Here is a 19,394-nt window from a genome sequence, read left to right as displayed (position 1 = left end):
TATAGATGACTCAATAGTGGTGGCTGCTATTGGGGAGGTGAGGGACGAGATCATCTTTAAGGTCTCTTTGAGCTGTAATTTTTACTAATTCTGGGACTCATTTCATCAGTCAACACATTCATTGAGCACCTACCAGGCAGGCCAGGTGCCATTCTAGGAACTGGAATACATCAGTGGTTACTGAAGGATCTCTATGGCTCATAAAATCCATATACAGACCCTGGCCGATTGACACAGTGGTAGAGCACCGGCCCAGTGTGTGGATGTTCCAGGTTCGATTCCCGGCCAGGGTACACAGGAGAAGCGCCTATCTGCTTCTCCACCCCTCCCCCTCCCCCTTCTCTCTCCCCCTTCCACAGCCAGTGGCTCAGTTGGTTTAAGTGCATCTGCCCTGAATGCTGAGGATGGCTCTGTGGAGCCTCCGCCTCAGGTACTAAATATAGTTCAGTTTGGATGCAAGCATGGCCCCAGATGGACAGAGCATTGGCCCCAGACGGGGGTTGCTGGGTGGATCCCTGTCGGCGCATGAAGGAGTCTCTCTATCTCCTCTCCTCTCACTTGGAAAAAGAAGGGGAAAAAATAATTCATATTCTAGGAGGGAGAGACAGTCAACAACAGCTAGAATACAAATTATGATAAAGAAATTGAAAGTGAAGAGAAAACATAGAGCAGGAGAGGAAATTGCAGAGCCGGGGGATGAGGTAGATTACAAGTTTTAACAAGGTGTTCAGGGGAGCCTTGTTGAAGAGATGACACTGGCCACAGGGGAGGTAGTCATAAGGATACCTGGGGGAAGAACAGAGACACATAGGGGAGGGAAAGCCCCATGGGAAGAGGCAAGAGCAGGCCCATGAATTTGTAGAAGTGAGGAGGCTGATGTGGCTGAAGCGTGGTGAATGATGGGGAGGTGAGATCAGGGCCGTAACTGGGAACCAGAGTGTTGCTTTGTAAGCCACTGTGAGGGTGCTGGCTTTTACTCTAAAGAGAAGAGGAGCGTTGCAGGGATTTGAGCAGAGGATTTTCACAAGCTGAGGGTTCTAAAGGCACACCAGCTGCTGTGTGGAGGACAGATGTTATGCAGGTGGGTTGGACATAGGAGACCATTGAGGAGACTGTTGCAATATTCAGATGAAAGATGATGGTTGCTCCCACTAGGAGAGTTCCCACAGAAGTTGTGAGAAGAGGAAGGACCTGTATTGTGAAGGTGGGATCTGATACAGGGTATCAGGAAAAGAGAGGAGATAGATAAAGTTGTCTTCAACTGGGATGGAGAAGATGCAGGTGGATCAGGTTTGGGTTTGAGATTACGAGTTCAATTTTTGGGAGACTGACTTTGAGATGTTTGTCACACACCCCAGTGGAGATACTGAGTAGGCCATTAGATGAACAAGTCAGTTTGGACTTGGAGAGAGAAGGCTGGGGTGGAGATGAGTTTAGGAGTTGTTGGCTCTGGCCAGTTGGCTCATGGTAGAATGTCAGCCTGGCATGTGGGTGTCCTGGGTTTGCTTCCTGGTCAGTGCACACAGAAGGAGCAACCATCTGCTTCTCCACCCCTTCCGTATCCCCATCCTCTCTCTCTTCTCCTCCCACAGCCATGGCCCAATTGATTTGAGCACATCAGCCCCTAGCACTGAGGATGACTCTGTGGAGCCTCACTTCAGGTGCTAAAAATATTTCGGTTCCTGAGCTATGGCCCTAGATGGGCAGACCATTGCCAGTAGGGGGCTTACCGGGGAGATCCCAGTCAGGGCACGTGCAAGAGTATGTCTGTCTCTCCTCCTCTCACTTAAAAAAGAAAAGAAAAAAAATGTTTAGGAATTGTCATGTATGGACAGTGTGGAACTCCATGAGCCTGGATGAGATCACCCACAGTTTGAGTCTAAACAGAGAAGATGGAGAGTTCCAGGACACTTCAACATTAAAAGATAGTGGAGAATGGAAAGAACCAGCAAAGAAAACCGAGAAAGTGCACCCTGCGAAGAGGTTGTAAAACCAAGAAAGAAAAGTCCTTTGTAAGCAAAGAGAAAAGTACTTGAGGAGGAAAGGAGGTGAACTAAAGCCAGTACTTCCCAGTGACAAGAAGACTGAGAGCTAGTCATTAGTTGAGTAATGTGAAGGTCTTTTTTATCTCAACAGGAAGTTTTGTTGAAGGCTGGGGTAAAACATGGATCAGGTGGATTTGAGAGAAAATGGAAGGAGAGGAATTGAGACGGCCGGAGCAGATGACTGTTTTTGAGGTTTTTTGCTTGAAAGGGGACCAAACACAGAGGACAGTAATTGGTGGTTGTGGTAGAGACAAGAGGAGTATTTTGAAGTTGGGAGCTATTTCAGCCTGTTTGTACGTGGATGGAAATGATCCGATAGAAAGGAAAAGATTGCAGAGAGAGTAGGGTTTCTGCAATGCTGTCCCCAGAGAGGTGAGTGAGTCTTATGCACAAGTAGATGGACTGGCTCGTTTGGAAACATTATTTATAATCAGAAGTAAAAAGGCCAAGTCTGTAGATGCAGGTGCTGTACGTATTCTCTTCTATTTCATTTTTTCTCATTAAAATAGGAAAGATAAAAATCTGTTGTAAGCAGGCTGGGGGAGGAGGTGAGGTTGTCATTTGGGGCATGAAACAGTGAAGGAATTAGAGGAGTTTGCTCTGATTTCCAAGTGGCATTGAAGTTCCTGGTCACAAATGTAAAGTGTGATCAGGGAGCACAGTGTTTGAAATCCAGCTTTTAAATAACTCTACAGAGAATCAGTGTTCCCAGTAACAAAACAAATTTGCTTGACTGAATCTCTCATTGTTTTTTTTATAAATAAATTTTTATTTTACTGGGGTGACATCAATAAATCAGGGTACATATATTCAAAGAAAACATGTCCAGGTTATCTTGTCATTCAATTCTGTTGCATACCCATCACCCAGTCAGATTGTCCTCCGTCATCTTCTATCTAGTTTTCTTTGTGCCCCTCCCCCACCCCCTCCCCCTCTCCCTCCTTCCCTCCCCCCGCCCCCCATAACCACCACACTCTTGTCCATGTCTCTTAGTCTCGTTTTTATGTCCCACCAATGTATGGAATCCTGCAGTTCTTGTTTTTTTCTGGATTTACTTATTTCACTCCGTATAATGTTATCAAGATCCCACCATTTTGTTGTAAGTGATCCGATATCATCATTTCTTATGGCTGAATAGTATACCATGGTGTATATGTGCCACATCTTCTTTAGCCAGTCTTCTATTTTTTTTTTTTTTTGCAGTGATTAAAGCTTTTAAGCAAATTCTTGACCAATACAGCAAGAATCCATAAAAGAGTAGTGTCCTTAACATGTTCACCAAGTCCAAGTTGGCCCCAACACCATGCCAAAACCCTGAAAAATGCAACCCAAGCACAGTTCAGTCTGTTAGGAGCTGTCACAGGGAGCAGGAGTCCAGGAAAAGTCCACATCCAGGAAAAGTCCGCATGGCACTGGAATTGTCACAATTCTATATTTTGCAGCTCATGTCCAAGTCCCAATGACCGCTACTTCTAGCTGGTAATGATTCAGGTAGACTGGAAAAGCCATCTGTAGCATGTGTGTAGATGGAGCTTCTGTTGCCCTCTGCCTGGAGAGATGAGACCAGGGTGCTTTTCCCTGGAGCTCTGTGACTGTGGCTTGGTAAAGAGAACCTTGGGATACACTAAGCAGTCTCGGTGTGGCTTCTTCAGTGTTCCTTGGTTGAAGAGTCCTCTTAGTTTAGTCCAAAGTTGGTTTTTCCAGATGATTGTTCTTAAAATTAGTTTGTAATCCACTTTGGTTCTGGGAGGTGGATGTTGGTACGTCTGCCTACTCCAGCGCCATCTTGTCTTCTCTCATTTTAAAAATATCTTTTCATTGATGTATAGCGAAATGATGTGAGAGAAAAATATACAAACTCTTTTGAAGACTTTATCCTTCTTTAAAATTTTACTTGATAATAGAGAGAGAGAGAAGCATCAGTTTGTTGCTCCACCCATTTATGCACACATTGGTTCTCTTTGTATCCTGACTAGAAATCAAACCCACAGCCTTGGCATGACAGGACGACACTCTAACCAACTGAACTACCCACCTAGGGTGAAAAATGCACAAACTTATTTATCTGGCCACTTATTTCCTTCTTTATTTGCTGCCTCTCTTGTGAATGGTAACAAATAGGAAATTGCCAAAAGTGAGCCAGAGAGAGAGGAGAAAGAGCTTTGTTAATCAATCCCTAACAAGAGCACTCTCTAGTCTTCCCTTTACAACTTTCAGGTCCATCACAAGTCTGCGGTTACCATTCTGTGCAAAACATTGTCATTAGCCTTAAGGAACACATCAAGTCAACTTTCCTCCCTTGTGGGAGAATGATTTGCCAGTGACCAGAGCCCAGACCAGGTCTAGGTCTGTGTATTTAGTTGTGAACCCAGAGACAAGGTGTTGATTTGGGCTCATCTTAAGAGTCTGGTTGATGCAGGTTGTCCTATACTTACTGGAAGGTGGAGGTGTGTTCTCTCTGATCCCCAGAGCTGTTCTGGTGTGTGGGCTCGGTGTCCACTGAGTCTCATGCCTCTGCAGGCTGACTGGGACGCGGTCCCACACAGTCACACCTGGCTCCCCTCTTGCTTTTCAGGGCTGGGGAGCAGAGTATCATCGCCAGGATGTCACTAGCACCCCCTGCTGGATTGAGATTCATCTTCACGGGCCATTGCAGTGGTTGGACAAAGTTCTGACTCAGATGGGCTCACCACATAACCCAATCTCTTCAGTGTCTTAATAGCTAGGTCTGAATCCACACTTCCGTAGAATAGATGCTATTGCAGGCAGTGGCTTGTGCCATTCCAGATAAGCAGCTAACAACAGTGTCTAAGTGTATGTGTACATATAATATATACTATTCATCTGTTTTATCGCCACTTGTTTTGTGCTTTCTAGTTAGCCTGATGCCAGTGCAATACAGTTAGAAAAACCAGGTTTTCATATCTGTGATGGAAGCAGCAGCAGCTTATTTGTGGAAGGAAACAAAGGTACCTCTGTCAATAGTGTTGGGTGTTGACAGAATAAAAGGCTGCTTCTGTCAGCCATGTCATTTAAGGCATGCTGTGTGGCCCTACCAGAAAAATACTCAAACTGTTTACTAGGGCAAATGACACTCTTAGATAAGCCACATAAGCTTTATATCTGAAGTTGAGATACATATAGCTGGACATTTGTGCTGATATTAAGTTCACTTTATACAAATTTAAACTGATTGGAATCGAGAAAACCGTGAAGCTGAAGTCACGCTGCCACCTGATCCACCACGGCAAGATAAATATGAGAAAGGCGTGAAATGAGCTCTGTTGCGAAGTCGCAAGGTAAGACCAGAACTGAGTCCCAGAATCCCCCGAGGGGACTCCTGCTCTCCACACAGCAAACCCGTGCCCGTTTGTCGGCTGTGGATGCAGGTGGTCCGCAGACTTCTGGGTCTGCACGTGGAGCGCTGAGACCACACGAGTGTGACCCGTGTGAAGCCCCAGGTAAAACGGGAGGGTTGGACGAACGCATCACATGTTTACTTACACCTTCTCACATTCCTATGTTAAAAGTCTCTAGGTGAGGACCCTCCTGCCCTATTTTCCTCACCTGTTGACAAAGATTAACTACTTATAGGCTACTATGACTTTCCTCACCTGTTGACAGATTAACTACTTATAGGCTACTATGACAATGGTGAAGACGTTTCAGAAAATCAAGACACACTGCTGGGATCAAATTTGTGAATTATTTAACTTATTGTCTCTATTGAGTGAATTATCTACTGGTCAAATATGGGACCTCTTATAAAGTCTCATCCCTGGAAATAACTTCCCAAGTGATAATTTCATAACCTCTATAATTTCTGGGGAACAGTGGTACTGGATACACAGTGTTAAAAACCTGTGCTTAGTTATCCTTGGATAATAAAGAGGAAAATCCCCCAAATTCCTATGTACTCTCAAATATGTATAAAGAAGTCCCATCCACTAAATACTGCGTTGCTTGGGGAAAATGTCTCACACCCTTTCTTAAAAATGTGTAATTTAAGAAGGAAATTATGTTTGTAGTAGCTGGGACTTCAGTCATCTAAGAGTGGCATTTATACATTCTGTCTCAACTGTCTGCATTAGAGGACATGGTAGTTGTTTCTTACTAAATTGTATTCATGGTAGAAATGATTGTGTGAAAATGAGTGAGCTACTAGTCACCTCTTGTAATTAGTGTTATCTGATAGAAACTTTCGTATATACAATAGAAGATAAATATACAGCTCACAAAAATTAGGGGATATTTCAAAAATGAATGAAATGATAAAATATCCCCTAATTTTTGTGAGCAGTATATTACATTGTACATAAAGACTAGGTGGCCCGTTTAGTGTTTAGAAAAGCCTGTTTATTGGTGCATCACCTATGTATTGTGCACGTGTATGTTCCAGGTCCAATGTCAGGAGCTGTGGAATCAAATGTGAACCCGAGACAGTCCTGCCCTGTTGTGTAGCCATCTCCCAAGTCCAGAACTCGTGACACAAAACAAAGCACGCCCTCTTTCTTCAGCTTAAAAAAAAATGCAATTGATATCTCTTATTTTGAAGCTTATTTCCCTTTTCTTCTGAGCAATCAGGTCATGGGTGAAGGCTTCCTTGGATAAACGCTACTTTTCTTCTATACTGCTCACAAAAATTAGGGAATATTTCAAAAAGTGAGTATGAAGTGATAAAATATCTCCTAATTTTTGTGAGCAAGATTTTTAGAGAGCTTTGGGAAGCCAGGACAAACTATTCTAATGAACCTGAATTATTTTTTTGGAAAAAAAATTATTAAAATGGTACATACGCATCATTGGTCATGTCTCAACCAAAAGCCTTTATTCAGATCTGTGTGTAATTCAGAGAATTCAGAACTGATGAGAAGTTAACCCTTCAGTCATTGTAACATAGTCACACTTTAATCAGCCTTTTTTTGCTAGTAGTTGTCAAAAGCTGTAATGCAGTATTTGATTTTAGACCTGTAAATGTGCTCATCTGCACTCACTCCTTGAAGCAGACAATCCTAAAGGATGGAAGAGCCTTCTTTCCTAGGGTAGCTGGCAAAGTGGACCTGCGAAGCCACTGACTGTCCCACCGATGCTGAGCACGTTCAAGGTCGCCTGGACAAGGGCTGTGCAATAGAGAGTGACAAGGTTTGACCTGCTCACAAGACCCAGGACATTTATCCTGCTGTTCAGGACTGTTTTCTTGTTGTTGCTATTTTTCTCCTGGTTAAAACAAATCAGATGTAGAAAGTACTAGATGGTATTTTAATATCTGCCAGTGCCTTGGATTATAAAGAGGTCATTGTTCAACATACTGACTTTGTGTTTTGTTATTTTTTATACTCAGTATAAGTCAGGAAAAGCTAGGAAACAACCTAGTACTTAGAATCCTCGTTTCATTTTCTTCTAAGGAACTGAATGCCATACCACCACAAACATTTCATACTACCACTTGCTAGATTTTAAGCACCTGTTTAACTTTAATGTGTCCTGAATATTGGTACTTATATTTAGTAAAGCAATATATAACATGCATTCCAAATTTTGTCTTCCCGTTATGATTTAACAGCTGAACTGTATGACAAGCTTAGGTGATCCTGGCACATGTTAAGGATGAATTCAAATTAATGTAAAACAAAACAAAAAAAGTATTTGATTATAATATCTAGGTTTCAGTTATCCTTCAAATGCACACTTGTACTGTTATCTGACTGTTTGTAATAAAGAATACGGTACCTACATGTCTTCTGGGTCATTTCCCCTGCAAACCTCATAGCAAGATTCACTGCATATGGGTCCACAGAATGATCTTAAACTGTGTTGTTTTGAAAGCAGAATGATTTTAAAGTTCAATATGCTATAGGTAATGGTTAATCTTAAAATGACTGGTATTAAATAAGATTCCTTGCTGTTATTTTAGACAGGATGTGCATAGAAACTTTTTTTATAAATAGTAGCAAATATTGATTCTGAAGAAAGAATGAACAATTTAATTATTGGAAACATCTGTATATTGCTATATATTATCTATTAGAAAGGAGCTAAGGAAGGCTAGTGAGGAAAAAAAACTAAGATGAAATCCAGGAAAATCTCTGCAAATGTAAATTCTCAATTCCATTTAAATTTCCTTCCAGTCCTAAAATAAAGGGGGAAATATATAACTGTTCTGAGGAAACAGCCTCTTTAACTTGACCAAGGTTCCTTAAAAAAGAAAGAGAAATGGAGCCCCTCATTCAAAAGAAATATTTTGTGGAATTCTGAAATTTAGGCAAATGAAAGACAGATACTCTGAGTTTGACAGATAGAGGTGGGGATTAAGAAAGCTTCGGTTTAGGCTGTAAATTCACGGAGAACAGTGACTGCATCTCATTTGTCTGCATCTCCCGTGGTTCTTGTCCCTGCTTTTGTATGTATTTGGTAGTGGTATTTCAACCACTAACAAGTAGGAATTTTTCATGTATCCTGGCATAGACATAAAACAGCGATTTTCAACCTTCTTCATCTCATGACACACGTATTCTTGCAGCACACCAAAAAATGTAGTTTTTGCTGAGTTGATAAAAAAAAAGGTATAATTTTGATTCATTCACAATAAATAGCTATTGTGGTGTTGGCTGTTGTCATTTTTTTAATGTGACAGACTCAGGGAAAAGAGGTCAATGCCCCTGACTGGACAGTCAGGTGTTGCATGTTTTATAAATACTGTAGCACACCATATGAAAATCTGACATAAAATACTGTCCTTAAAACATTACTCCATCTTGGCCTGACCTGTGGTGGCGCAGTGGATAAAGCGTCGACCTGGAAATGCTGAGGTCGCCGGTTCAAAACCTGGGGCTTGTCTGGTCAAGGCACATATGGGAGTTGATGCTTCCTGCTTCTCCCCCCTTTCTCTCTCTCACACACATTCTCTCTCTCTCTCCTCTCTAAAATGGGTAAATTTAAAAAAAAAAACCACACAAAGAACATTATTCCATCTTGTAGAAGGAGCTTCTCATCACCCTGGAAAGTTCCACATGTTCACTTATCAGATGGTTTTTATGCATCAGGTACTAATAGGTAAATACTGTAGATAACAATGACAACACAATTTCTGCCATAAGAAGCTTACTAGTTTGTAGGGGAGGATGAACAGGTGGCTGGGCACCAAGGAATGACATCTCCATCAGGCCCTGGGTGGGTACACAGGAAGGCTTCTGGGCTGATCCAACTTCTTCCCATCAGTTCCCTCAGAAAGTCATTCCAGACATTCCTAAGCAAGGTTAGGCACTTGTTCTCTGTGCTCCCATCATAAACTGTGCTCATCAATCATCAGTTATTCATTCCTTACCACGTTTACTTGTCCGTGTCTCTACCAAGGTGGGAGCTCTGTACGGGCAAGGATTGTGTCTTCATGCTCATCATTTCCCAGCTATTTGTTGAGAAAGGCATTTGGGTTCACATTATAAAGGCAGAAATGGTATTTGTTTCCAATTCTCCGTTTTAAAAGTCAGTGAAGATTTAATTCCTCCTCTTCAAAATAAAAATAACTAAGTCTCCAACTGCATATCTACCGCCTATGCTGCAGCTAGTGGGAATGAGAGGAGCGGCTTATGGTGTAGTTTGGAAATATAGCTGACCCTTGAGCAATGTGGGGAGTAAGGGGCACTGATCCCATGCAGTCAGAAATTCACATAGAACTTTTGATTCCCCAAGATTTTACTAATGGCCTACTCTTGACCAGTCAACTGGCACATATTTTGTGTTATGTTATATACCACATTCTTACAAAAAAGCAAGCTGCAGAAAAAACGTTATTGAGAACATCATATGGGCGTAATGTCGCATCGTGGCAAGGTGAGAAGACTCCTTTAGTTCTCCCCTTGAATCCACAAGTTGGACAACTATAACACAACCAAGCAGGCCCTGCTCAACACGCAAACACCCCTCTCACTGGCCTAGTTCCTTCCTTTCCTGTTATTTCTATTCCACTTAAAGAGGCACAGTTGATTTCTTTATTTTTTGCCAAAGATGTTAACTTACTCTATAGGGATTCAATAAAGCTCCTAACACCATAAGCTAGAGAACAAATAACAATTAATAACAACCGCAAATGAATTCCTCTGTGTCCAGTGAGAAGCAACCGCAGAGTCGAGTAAGTGAATCAGATGACTCAAATGTCAACAAATGGACTTTAATGGATAATTTTAGTAAAAGTGTTTTTCAACAGATACAGGTATAAGGCACATAAAAACGAAAAGACTTTTTCTTTGATTTGTTACTCTTATTGATAGATTTGCCTTTTAAGTTTTCCTAGGAGAAAATACAAGAAAAAGTATCTATCTAGATTACCCATCACTGAACATCACTTAGGAATAACAGTCTTAAAATAGCTCAATTTTGAAAAATATTAACAAAATACTGGAATGTTATTTTGGGGATCTTTTTTTGAAAAAGAAATGAGTATTAAAAAAATAATTTTGTCTTTAAACTGATGCGATGAGATACATCTATACTGTTCACAAATTCAACATACAACAGTGCCTTGAAAGAGATCAACGCTAATAGGTAACGTGGAGAAGAGACGCCACCTTTAGGAGATGCGGTCATTCCAGTGTGTACTTAGTGAATCCCTCTCCCGGGTTTTACAAGCACATTTCTGAAAACAGATGCACACCCTAATTTCAGATATTTACCAGTTTAACTTCCCTATACCTGTAAAGCATGCTTACCTCTTGATAGCTCCAGCCTTAACTGCAAAAAAAAAAAGGTTATTATGAGAACCCAATTCTAAGTGCCCCCACTACATTTTATAGTCCCAAGCAGCTTAGCGATGTTTCCTAAAAGGAACATGACTGACATTGTAAGGAAATGCTTAGTTGTGTGGGGCCATTCCAGATACTGCACAACATTTGGCATTCCTTCCCTATTCACTAAAAGCCAGCAGCTTCATGGCCACTGTGACAACCAAAAAACATAACCATACATTTCCAACTGTCCCGTGATGAGAACCACTGACCTAGATGATCCAAGATTAATGTCAATTAACTTTATAACTTCCACAGAAAGTAACTACTTCATAATCTTCAGCAACAATGACTGAAGAACATTTTGTTTAAAATACATTGCAATTAAATGATATTTTGGAAAGATAAGCTGATTTCTTTAAATATATGGTGATCTGAAAGGATCAGATGCACAAAGTGCAATCCTTGTTTATGCCCAAATTTTTTATATTCTACTGGCATATCTTACCCCACTTATCTTAGTATTAAAATATCTTTGTCTATTACAATAACATAAAAAATCACGTAGAGCTTCGTAATAAATTCTATCACACCGACGCTCCTGAAAACTGCTGCTGTCTTTGCTCCAAAACTTGCTGATTTAATAGTTGTTGTTGTTTCTGTAAAAACTGCACCACTTCTGGGCTTCGTAATAATGACTTAAAAAGAAAAAACATGTATTAATAGCATTATCCTTATGGGATTAGAGTATATTCATGCTATGGCATTACTCTGGTATGTCCCTACACAAGAAACAATATGCTTAGAAAATAAAACAGGCCTAAATTAAATTCATATTTGATCCAATACACTGCAATTCAACTGTAAACTAATAAAATTTGACATCACACATCAAAATACTAAAATCTAAAAAAAGAGGGTGAAACCTGACCTTATTGGTGACTGCAGACAAAGGAAATGCTGTATATGACATGTTAGTGTGCACACACACACACACATATATATACATAAACTATAATATAAGAGTAAACAGCCAATAGCACTGGCCCAGGATTATAGCAAGAAAAACAAGGAAATGAAAAGAGACCACTTGTGAATGGCAGGTAATTGGCAGTCTGGAAATAAATTTAAGACCCGTCATGGAATTCAAATTTCTCCCATGAGCCTACTAAGTCTTTCTGAAGAAATAAAAACGTGTGTGTGTGTGTGTGTGTGTGTAAGGAGTAGGGACAGGTACATTACCAAAATTCGAAAAAAATAACTGCTCTAAAATTACCAATACTTTTCGTTACTCATTTTTTTTTTTTTTTTTTTTTTTTTTTTGATCTTTCTGAAGTTGGAAACTGGGAGGCAGTCAGACAGACTCCCGCATGCGCCCGACTGGTATCCACCCGGCACGCCCACCAGGGGGTGATGCTCTGCTGCAACCAGAGCCATTCTAGCGCCTGAGGCAGAGGCCATAGAGCCATCCTCAGCGCCCGGGCCAACTTTGCTCCAATGGAGCCTTGGCTGCGGGAGGGAAGAGAGAGACAGAGAGGAAGGAGAGGGGGAGGGGTGGAGAAGCAGATGGGCGCTTCTCCTGTGAGCTTTCTTTTTTTTCTTTGCTCAATCCCCAGCCTTTTTCAGCCAGCCTTCCAATCTCTGTCCCCTCTGACACCAGTCTGTTCTTTGTATCTATGAGTCTATTTCTATTTTGCTTGTTAGTTTACTTTGTTCATTAGATTCCACATACAAGTGAAATCATATGGTGTTTGTCTTTCTCTGTCTGGCTTATTTCACTAAGAAGAATGCTCTCCTGGTCCATCCATACAGCAAAAAAATTGATGAAGAAAAAAACTCTGGGGGATGCATTCGGGGTGACACTAGAATCTATGTAAACACAATAAATTAAAAAAAAAAAAAACTTTGGCTCCAATAAAGTGGAAAAAATAAAGTGAATAAAGTAGAAATACTATTACTAAATGCTGATTTTAAAATGTAACATTATAGCATAGTATGTTTTCTATTTGTTAGTTTTATTGAAAACTTAGTTGTAAAGACTACCCAATATTTTTTTTTGACCACCGAATATTTTATAAAGTAAATGTACACCAGTCTTCTCAGCAGTTATGAAACTAATGAACACTTAGGTTGTTTATACTGCTGCTTTACAACCTGTGATAAATACATTCCTGGCAACATCTTTATGCTTAACTTTATCTATATTTAGGATTTATTTTCTGACTGTTTTCACAGTATGATTTCTGAGTCAAAGGCGCTGATCATTTAAAAGACTCATAGTGCCCAAATGCATTCTAGAAACGTTGTGCCAACATAGGATGCCATGAACAGAACAGAGTGAGGGCCGATTTCACGGAACCCTCAGTATCTCTGTGCTATCATCTAATTTATTTTCATTTACTGTTATTGTTTAGTGTGTTATTAATACAGGGATACTGCATATCTTTCCATATCATTTCATGGTAGTATTTCTTTTTTCTCGTTATATCTTTTACAATGTATTGGGCCAATTTTTTTTCCTCAGCAATTTATATTTTATATAGTAAAAACATTAACCATAGTTCTTTTATATTTGCTGCAAATATTTTTCCTGTTATTTTGAAGTTTGCATTTTTATTTTTACCACCATTTTTTACTTTAGCATTCACTTGTATGTAGTCAAATTCATATTCTTTAAACCTTTGTCTATTTCTTTTAAACTAAAAATACTTATTCCAGATTTCTGAGATAAAGTCCCAATTCTATTTTTTAAATTTTAAAAATCTTTATCAGGAATTTATTTGTCCTTAAATTCTTATCCAATTATTCCAGTGTTTATTGAGTAATCTCTCCTGACTGAGTTTTGATACATTCTATCAAATTTATGAGAAAGATCCTTATTAAATGTTGGTCTAATAATAGTTCAATACCATTAAAACACTACTGCACAAACCTCAAGAAGTCCATACAAGGAGTCCATCTTAAAATTCCATCCTGCTCAGCTCTTCAGGTTTAGGCAACAAGGACACAGGATTAAAAATATTCCTGCTCATATGGTCCTGGGAGAGCAGTATGGGATTCCAGTGTCTCAGTACAGGCAAAAGTCAATTCTCATGACCAGTTTTACAATTTTTAAAAAGCTTTTGTTAATTGATTTGTAACTACTTTACAGATACTCACCAGTCTTTTCTGATTTAACACTTGTTCTAAAAGTGTAGGTCTTGCAGGTCGATCCCCAAAAGCTCCAGTTCTTTGTTTAACAATGGAGAGTATATTATCTGCACTTTCCTGGGATAAATGATAAACAATGCAAATAGGATTAACATTTAACACAATAATGGTATTTACAAGCGTTTCAATGATCAAGTAAACTGGTCTTTGATTCTCTTCCTTCTTGTCTAGTACCTGGTGGGACTTTGGGAAAGTCCCTCAATAAATCATAGGCAAAGTGTTGACAGTTAATTTGCTATAACCACTCCTCTCACTCCCTCTCCCTCTATTTCCAACCTGGGATCTTCAGTCTCTTGAAGGGTCTTAAAAATAACAGTTGGGCAGAAGTGATGTTGGGGGAACAAAGAGTTGTTTGTAAGCTGTTTTCAATATAAAAATATGCCAACTAGAAATTGAGCCCTCTCTTCAGAGAAAGCCTTCCCAGAGCATCTCTGCCTACAATGATCCATCCTCCTCTCTACCATTAAAGCATAATTGGCCCTTGTTGCATCCAACCATCACTGGTATCTTCTTTATACTCAGTTCAACAAAGATAAAGACATACAGTTCCTGAAATCTCTTCAACTGGTGAAGCGTCCCATAATATAAGATAAATTGTATAGCATGCTATTATCCCTTGCTTACAGCAATTAATTCTCTTCCCTAAATTATCATGCAAATTATTTTAGGATAGGAACATTATTAAGGTTCTTTTCCTGGGTGGTGAGGCTTAACTCAGTATCATTTTATCTTATACATTTTCCTCAAATTGTAGGTGGAAATGCTGGGCTATTAAAAAAAAAATGAAGTAGCTATAGGTAATAACTTCCTTTTCTTGAAAAGATTATCTTCTCTCTCTTTAATGAACTGTAAAGTGAACAGGTAACTTTGGAATATACAAAGAAACAACCACCCTTACTAACTTTCACTCTGCAATAAGTGAGATATTTCCGTAATTCCCTGTAATCCAAGACTTGGTAAAATATAGTAAAAGGGGCTTTTACACCTAAGATTCACAGGGGCCCTGAACTCCATGAATATGTAGGCAAAATTAAATACCTACATATGTTCATATTTTCTGGGGAAAGCATTCATTAGGTTTCATCAAAATCTCAAAGAAGTACTTTCACCCTAAACAGATTAGGACTCAATGGAACAAAACAGAATGAAATGTCACTCAGAAGACCCTAATCAGTGTGAATTAAGTGGGACATGTTCGTGACTACAGATGTTAGAAATATTTAGAACATTACATTTGTAAAAAAAAATTACAAAGTCTAAAATTTGAGCAATGAGGCAGCTGTCATCCAACTCTAGCCAAAAACTGGGAAATTTAAAGACTTAAAAACTCTCCCAGTTTCTGTAGGATGTGGCAGCATGTACACATGTGCAGATGATGACGTAACTCCATGTATACAGCGGAGCAGCCCACGGCCATGCCAGTCAAGATGTGGACGGTAGAGAGGAAAGTTCAGTGTGTTCTGTGGCTCGCTAAATTCAAATCCATGACCAAAATGCAACGTGAATATCGGCACATTTATAACGAAGCGCCACCACATAGGAATAACATTACTCAGTGGGATAAGCAGTTGAAGGAAACCAGCAGTTTGGTGGAGAAACCCCATTCTGATAGGCCATCAGTCAGTGACGAGTCTGTAGAGGCTATACGGGATAGCTACCTAAGGAGCCCTAAAAAAATCTGCGTGAGCCCACATTGAACTGCACATTCTGAATAGGTATGAAACGGAGAGTTTTCCTTTTATTTGGTGCAGATTTCACATTTCTATTGTCTTTTGTTGCTTTCCTGTGACCGGTCAAAAGTGCACCATGACTTTATGGACACACTGTAAATCCTAGGACAGCTTTCAGTTATAAAAGTTATTTTCTGGATCACTTTTAACAAAACTTTATTCTTTCCTGCATTTAAGAATTATAGCTTTTATTAAAAGTAGGAAAAGACACTGGCTAAAGTATCTGCTTATCTGTAACCACTAAAAATGACCATGTTAATGGCTAAGACTTCCTTTTATTATCTGTTGGACACTGTGAACACTCAATAGGGAATACTTCACATATCAAAATTATGAACCAGGTACTATTTTAATACTCGTTTAGAGATGAAGAAGCTTAAGCTTTAAGAATTTAATAATGTGTTCAAGGGCACATGGCCAGCAAATGATAGCATGCAGATTTGCAGTCACAAGTCCAACTCCAGAGCACTGGCTTTAACTGTCAACATAGCTCAATGCAAACACTCCAAAAATCTTCCGAGGCTTATACTCCATTACTACTCAATTCTTTTCCTCCAGGAGGGTAAGAGGTACCATAAGAAAAAGGGTAGTGAGAAGAGGGTTCTAAGAACAGGGTATCAATTTCATCTGGGTTCCTAAGTCTCTGCCTGCTCCTTCACTGATGAACAGGATCAATCATTTACTATCTGTCCCTCCAGTCCATATCTCAGATCTTTGAAAAGACAGGTGTTCTGATGTGCAACATCATTTTCATTGAAATTTATCCCAAGGATGCAACAGAACTGTTATGGCCTTGCCCATGTCTGTACAAACTAGTTTAGGGCAAACACTAACTCTCAGCCTCAAGTCAGCCATAGCGACCTGGCCCATTTGGGGGCTGGTAGGCGGGCGCAAGAGTGGGATTGCTTATCCCAAACTCACATCCCCAAGAACCCAGCGCAAGTCCGATACCTCCAGTTTGACATTTCCCGCGCTGCCAGCCGGGGCGGCTCCGCCGCAGTTCAGGGCCTGGTCGCTCTTCTTCTTCTTGTACTTATCCTTGTACATCTTGTTGCGGTGCTTCTTGCACATCCACGGCTTGCGCTGCTTGGCCACCTGGCTGGTGGTTTCGCTGCAGCCCTCGTACGTGCAGGTCTTGCTCATGCCGCCCCCACCGCTGCCCCGCCTGCGGGCGCCCCCGCTGCCGCCCTCGCCCCCGGAGTGGGCCTCCTCGTCCTCCAGATCCTCCAAGCTGGCCGTGCTCTCGCCTCCCCCCGGGGGGTCCGAGGTATCCAGCAGGTCCGCCTCGTCTTCGCCAGCCTCTTCCTCCCCATCCCCGACTTCACACACGTACCGGACAGGCTGGCCCGCCCCGGCGCCGCCCCCCAGGCCCGGAGCCGGCCGCCGCGCGACCTCGGCCGCCGTGTCGTCCTGCCCGCCGCAGGGGCGCATCAGCAGCAGCGTGAACTGCGAGGCCGCGGACGAGGCCGGAACCGGGGCCGGGACCGCAGCCACGGCCGCGCCCGGAGCGGCGGCGGGGGCCCCGGGAGCCTCGTTTACACCCTGCAGCTCCGTGATGCTGAGACCGGGTGAGGGCCCCGACCCCAGCCTTCTAGCACCCTCGGAGCCCAACGTCACCTGGCAAACCAAACTCCAGATACGGCGACAGGGGGGGCGCTCGGATCCGCGACGGCGCCCCCACTGCGCCTGGGCGGCTGGCGCACGACGCGCGTGAGCGTCTATACGCAGATGCCCGACCCGGAACGGGCGTCTCTGAGGGGCGGAGCCAAGCGGCGGACTGACTGCGCAAGCGCGGGTCGCGCGCAGCTTCAGCTCTGCTGGAAGCGGTAACGTGTTCTTGGTGGAACCTACTCTGAAACGTCACAAAGCACTTTTGTACTGGAACTATGTAAATGAAGGTCGCTCCTGAGCGAGCTCGAGCCTGGTGGCGTTAGGACACTGACTGTTGTGGTATTATGGCGCCAACTGCCTGAAACAGATGCGAAGCCGGCAGTTGGTAGTGTCACACCTGGCACCACCAGGTGGTTAGCAGTCCGTGATGGCAGGGACGGCCCACCAGAAAACTCTCTAGTCCAGCTGGGCTCCTGTTGAAAGCTAAATAAATGAGTTACTCTTGATACATTTGTTTTTCTTCCCTGGGAACTTAATTGTTAATCCTCTAAGGTAAGTCTTAAATGACGTTTTCATTAAATACACTGAACATGTGTGAAAGGAAACACTGAACCGCAGAAGTTTAGAAACCAGTGGATGATCTGTTGTCTCTACCAGATGTGCAGTTGTGCAGTTGCTAATAGCCAAATCCCAGACGGGAGCAGGTGTTGCTATGTCCCGGACACACTGCCAGGTACTGGCTGTCTCAGGTATTTCCTTCCTCCTCCCCTGGTCAGGTTTTCCATTTCACCTATTGGAAAAGGAAAGATACACCCATTCACAGTAAGGTGTTTGGGTGTTGATGTGTGGGTAGATCACCAGCTACATTCTCAAGAGAGGCATAACGGAGGGAAGAGGTTTGGAATTAGACTTGGTGGCCCTGCCCTGTGTGACCAGGGTTAGGTAGTGACAGCCTCCCTGAGATTCAGTTTTTCCATTTGTAAAACGGGCAGTCAAGGGTATGCTAGAACTGAATGATGAGAGCCAGTTGTTAACATATGAGGAGTTAATGAGCTGGAAGTTAAATGCTGCCATTATTAAAACTTAAATTGCATAAGCTTGCAATTTAATTATATTAAAAACAAAGGTTAAAAACTCACCACTTTCTAATTGTTTTGTTACATTTTGCTGTTATTTGTGCTTATAAGATTGTTTATTGTATCTGTATATGGAAATATGTATGTTCATTCCCACAAAGCCTTCTAATTTCTGGAGCTTCTTTTTTATATCTCCTGCACTCTGGCTGACAAAGGCCATATTAACCATTCTTTGGTTCTCTGGACTCTCTGGGTCAAAAGGGATATAGAACCTGTAGGTCTGTCATAAAAGTCACCCAGACTTTCATTATTCCTCTACAAAGCCTCTGCCACTTTGTTATTATTTGTGGCCCCTGGCCTCCCTTCTGCAGACCTTGGAGGAGAGCCTCTCTATATCTCCTGCACCATCTCAAGCCCCTCTCTTCATTCGGGTCCCAATTAGGACCCTCTCCTGGCATCTGGACCCTCACATATTCCTGGGAATTCTGGTGTTCCTCAGGGGTGTTCTGTAGCCATTTAGTTGCTGCCTATATTATCTGGTGTCTTTCCTCTGTGTTGAACAGAGTGAGGAGCAATTGATGGCAATCTGCCCACGTAGGATTATGGGTCTGGAACATGGATTGCACGAGATCTATTAGGGCCTGAGGCTTTTCTGTATAAGAGGGAGTGTGGTGCTTCCAATTAGGAGGTTGGTGGTGGTGAAAGGTTGATACACCAGCACCTGCTGTTCCACTATATTCCCCTGCTCATTTATCACTGTTTCTTACTTCTCTCAGAGGCATCTACATGCCAGACATTGTTTTTTAGTGTAACCTCCCAGCTAGGACCTGGTTCTGGCAGGGCAGTGGGAGTCACCTCCAGCTGGGTCTCAGGCAAGGTTACCCTGGGACTTGATAAATCTGGCAGTGACTGGCCTGAGTCAGTAGCAGTTTTGGGGGTGGACAGAGAGTCAGGCCTGGAAGGGTAAAGCTTTGCTGGCATGTAAGGTGGGGGAGCCAGAGT

The 19,394-nt window shown here is 41.9% G+C and overlaps 2 protein-coding genes across 5 annotated transcripts in view; one reads left to right on the top strand and one right to left on the bottom strand.

The window, feature by feature from the left end:
- SMAD9 (SMAD family member 9) overlaps positions 1-7,778 on the top strand; it is an 86,801-nt gene extending 79,023 nt beyond the window's left edge. For both annotated transcript variants that reach the window (XM_066381069.1, XM_066381068.1), the window contains one exon: positions 4,621-7,778. In XM_066381069.1, coding sequence (XP_066237166.1) covers positions 4,621-4,764 — 144 coding nt within the window. In that variant the 3' untranslated portion in view covers positions 4,765-7,778. The remainder of the gene's footprint in view (positions 1-4,620) is intronic.
- On the bottom strand, positions 7,076-17,443 carry RFXAP (regulatory factor X associated protein). 3 transcript variants are annotated; one of them, XM_066381073.1, is made up of 5 exons: positions 16,657-17,274; positions 13,925-14,032; positions 11,363-11,463; positions 10,751-10,772; positions 7,076-7,165 (listed from the first exon to the last, which is right to left on the bottom strand). In XM_066381073.1, the coding sequence occupies exons 1-4, from the start codon at positions 17,134-17,136 to the stop codon at positions 10,769-10,771; spliced, it is 693 nt and encodes a 230-aa protein (XP_066237170.1). In that variant the 5' UTR covers positions 17,137-17,274; the 3' UTR covers positions 7,076-7,165; positions 10,751-10,768. The 3 variants fall into 3 exon arrangements, with proteins under 3 accessions (XP_066237170.1, XP_066237171.1, XP_066237172.1); XM_066381074.1 differs by lacking the exon at positions 7,076-7,165 and adding an exon at positions 8,733-9,450; XM_066381075.1 differs by lacking the exon at positions 7,076-7,165 and having other exon boundaries at positions 10,199-11,463; positions 16,657-17,443.
- Between the last annotated feature and the right edge of the window lie 1,951 nt (positions 17,444-19,394).

Source organism: Saccopteryx leptura, chromosome 4 (assembly GCF_036850995.1).
Source record: "Saccopteryx leptura isolate mSacLep1 chromosome 4, mSacLep1_pri_phased_curated, whole genome shotgun sequence".
NCBI classification, from domain to species: Eukaryota; Metazoa; Chordata; class Mammalia; order Chiroptera; family Emballonuridae; genus Saccopteryx; species Saccopteryx leptura.
Note: the sequence above shows the minus strand (reverse complement) of the source record. Positions and strands in the feature narration are given on the sequence as shown.

Bases quoted from the DNA above. Each gene is read 5' to 3' on its own strand.
- RFXAP (XM_066381075.1), bottom strand. From the start codon at position 17,136: ATGCGCCCCTGCGGCGGGCAGGACGACACGGCGGCCGAGGTCGCGCGG. The intron at 14,033-16,656 runs GTATCGGACTTG...CATTTATCCCAG, and splicing joins CGGGAAATGTCAAACTGGAG to GAAAGTGCAGATAATATACT. The intron at 11,464-13,924 runs GTGAGTATCTGT...TTTCTTTTTAAG, and splicing joins TGTTAAATCAGAAAAGACTG to TCATTATTACGAAGCCCAGA.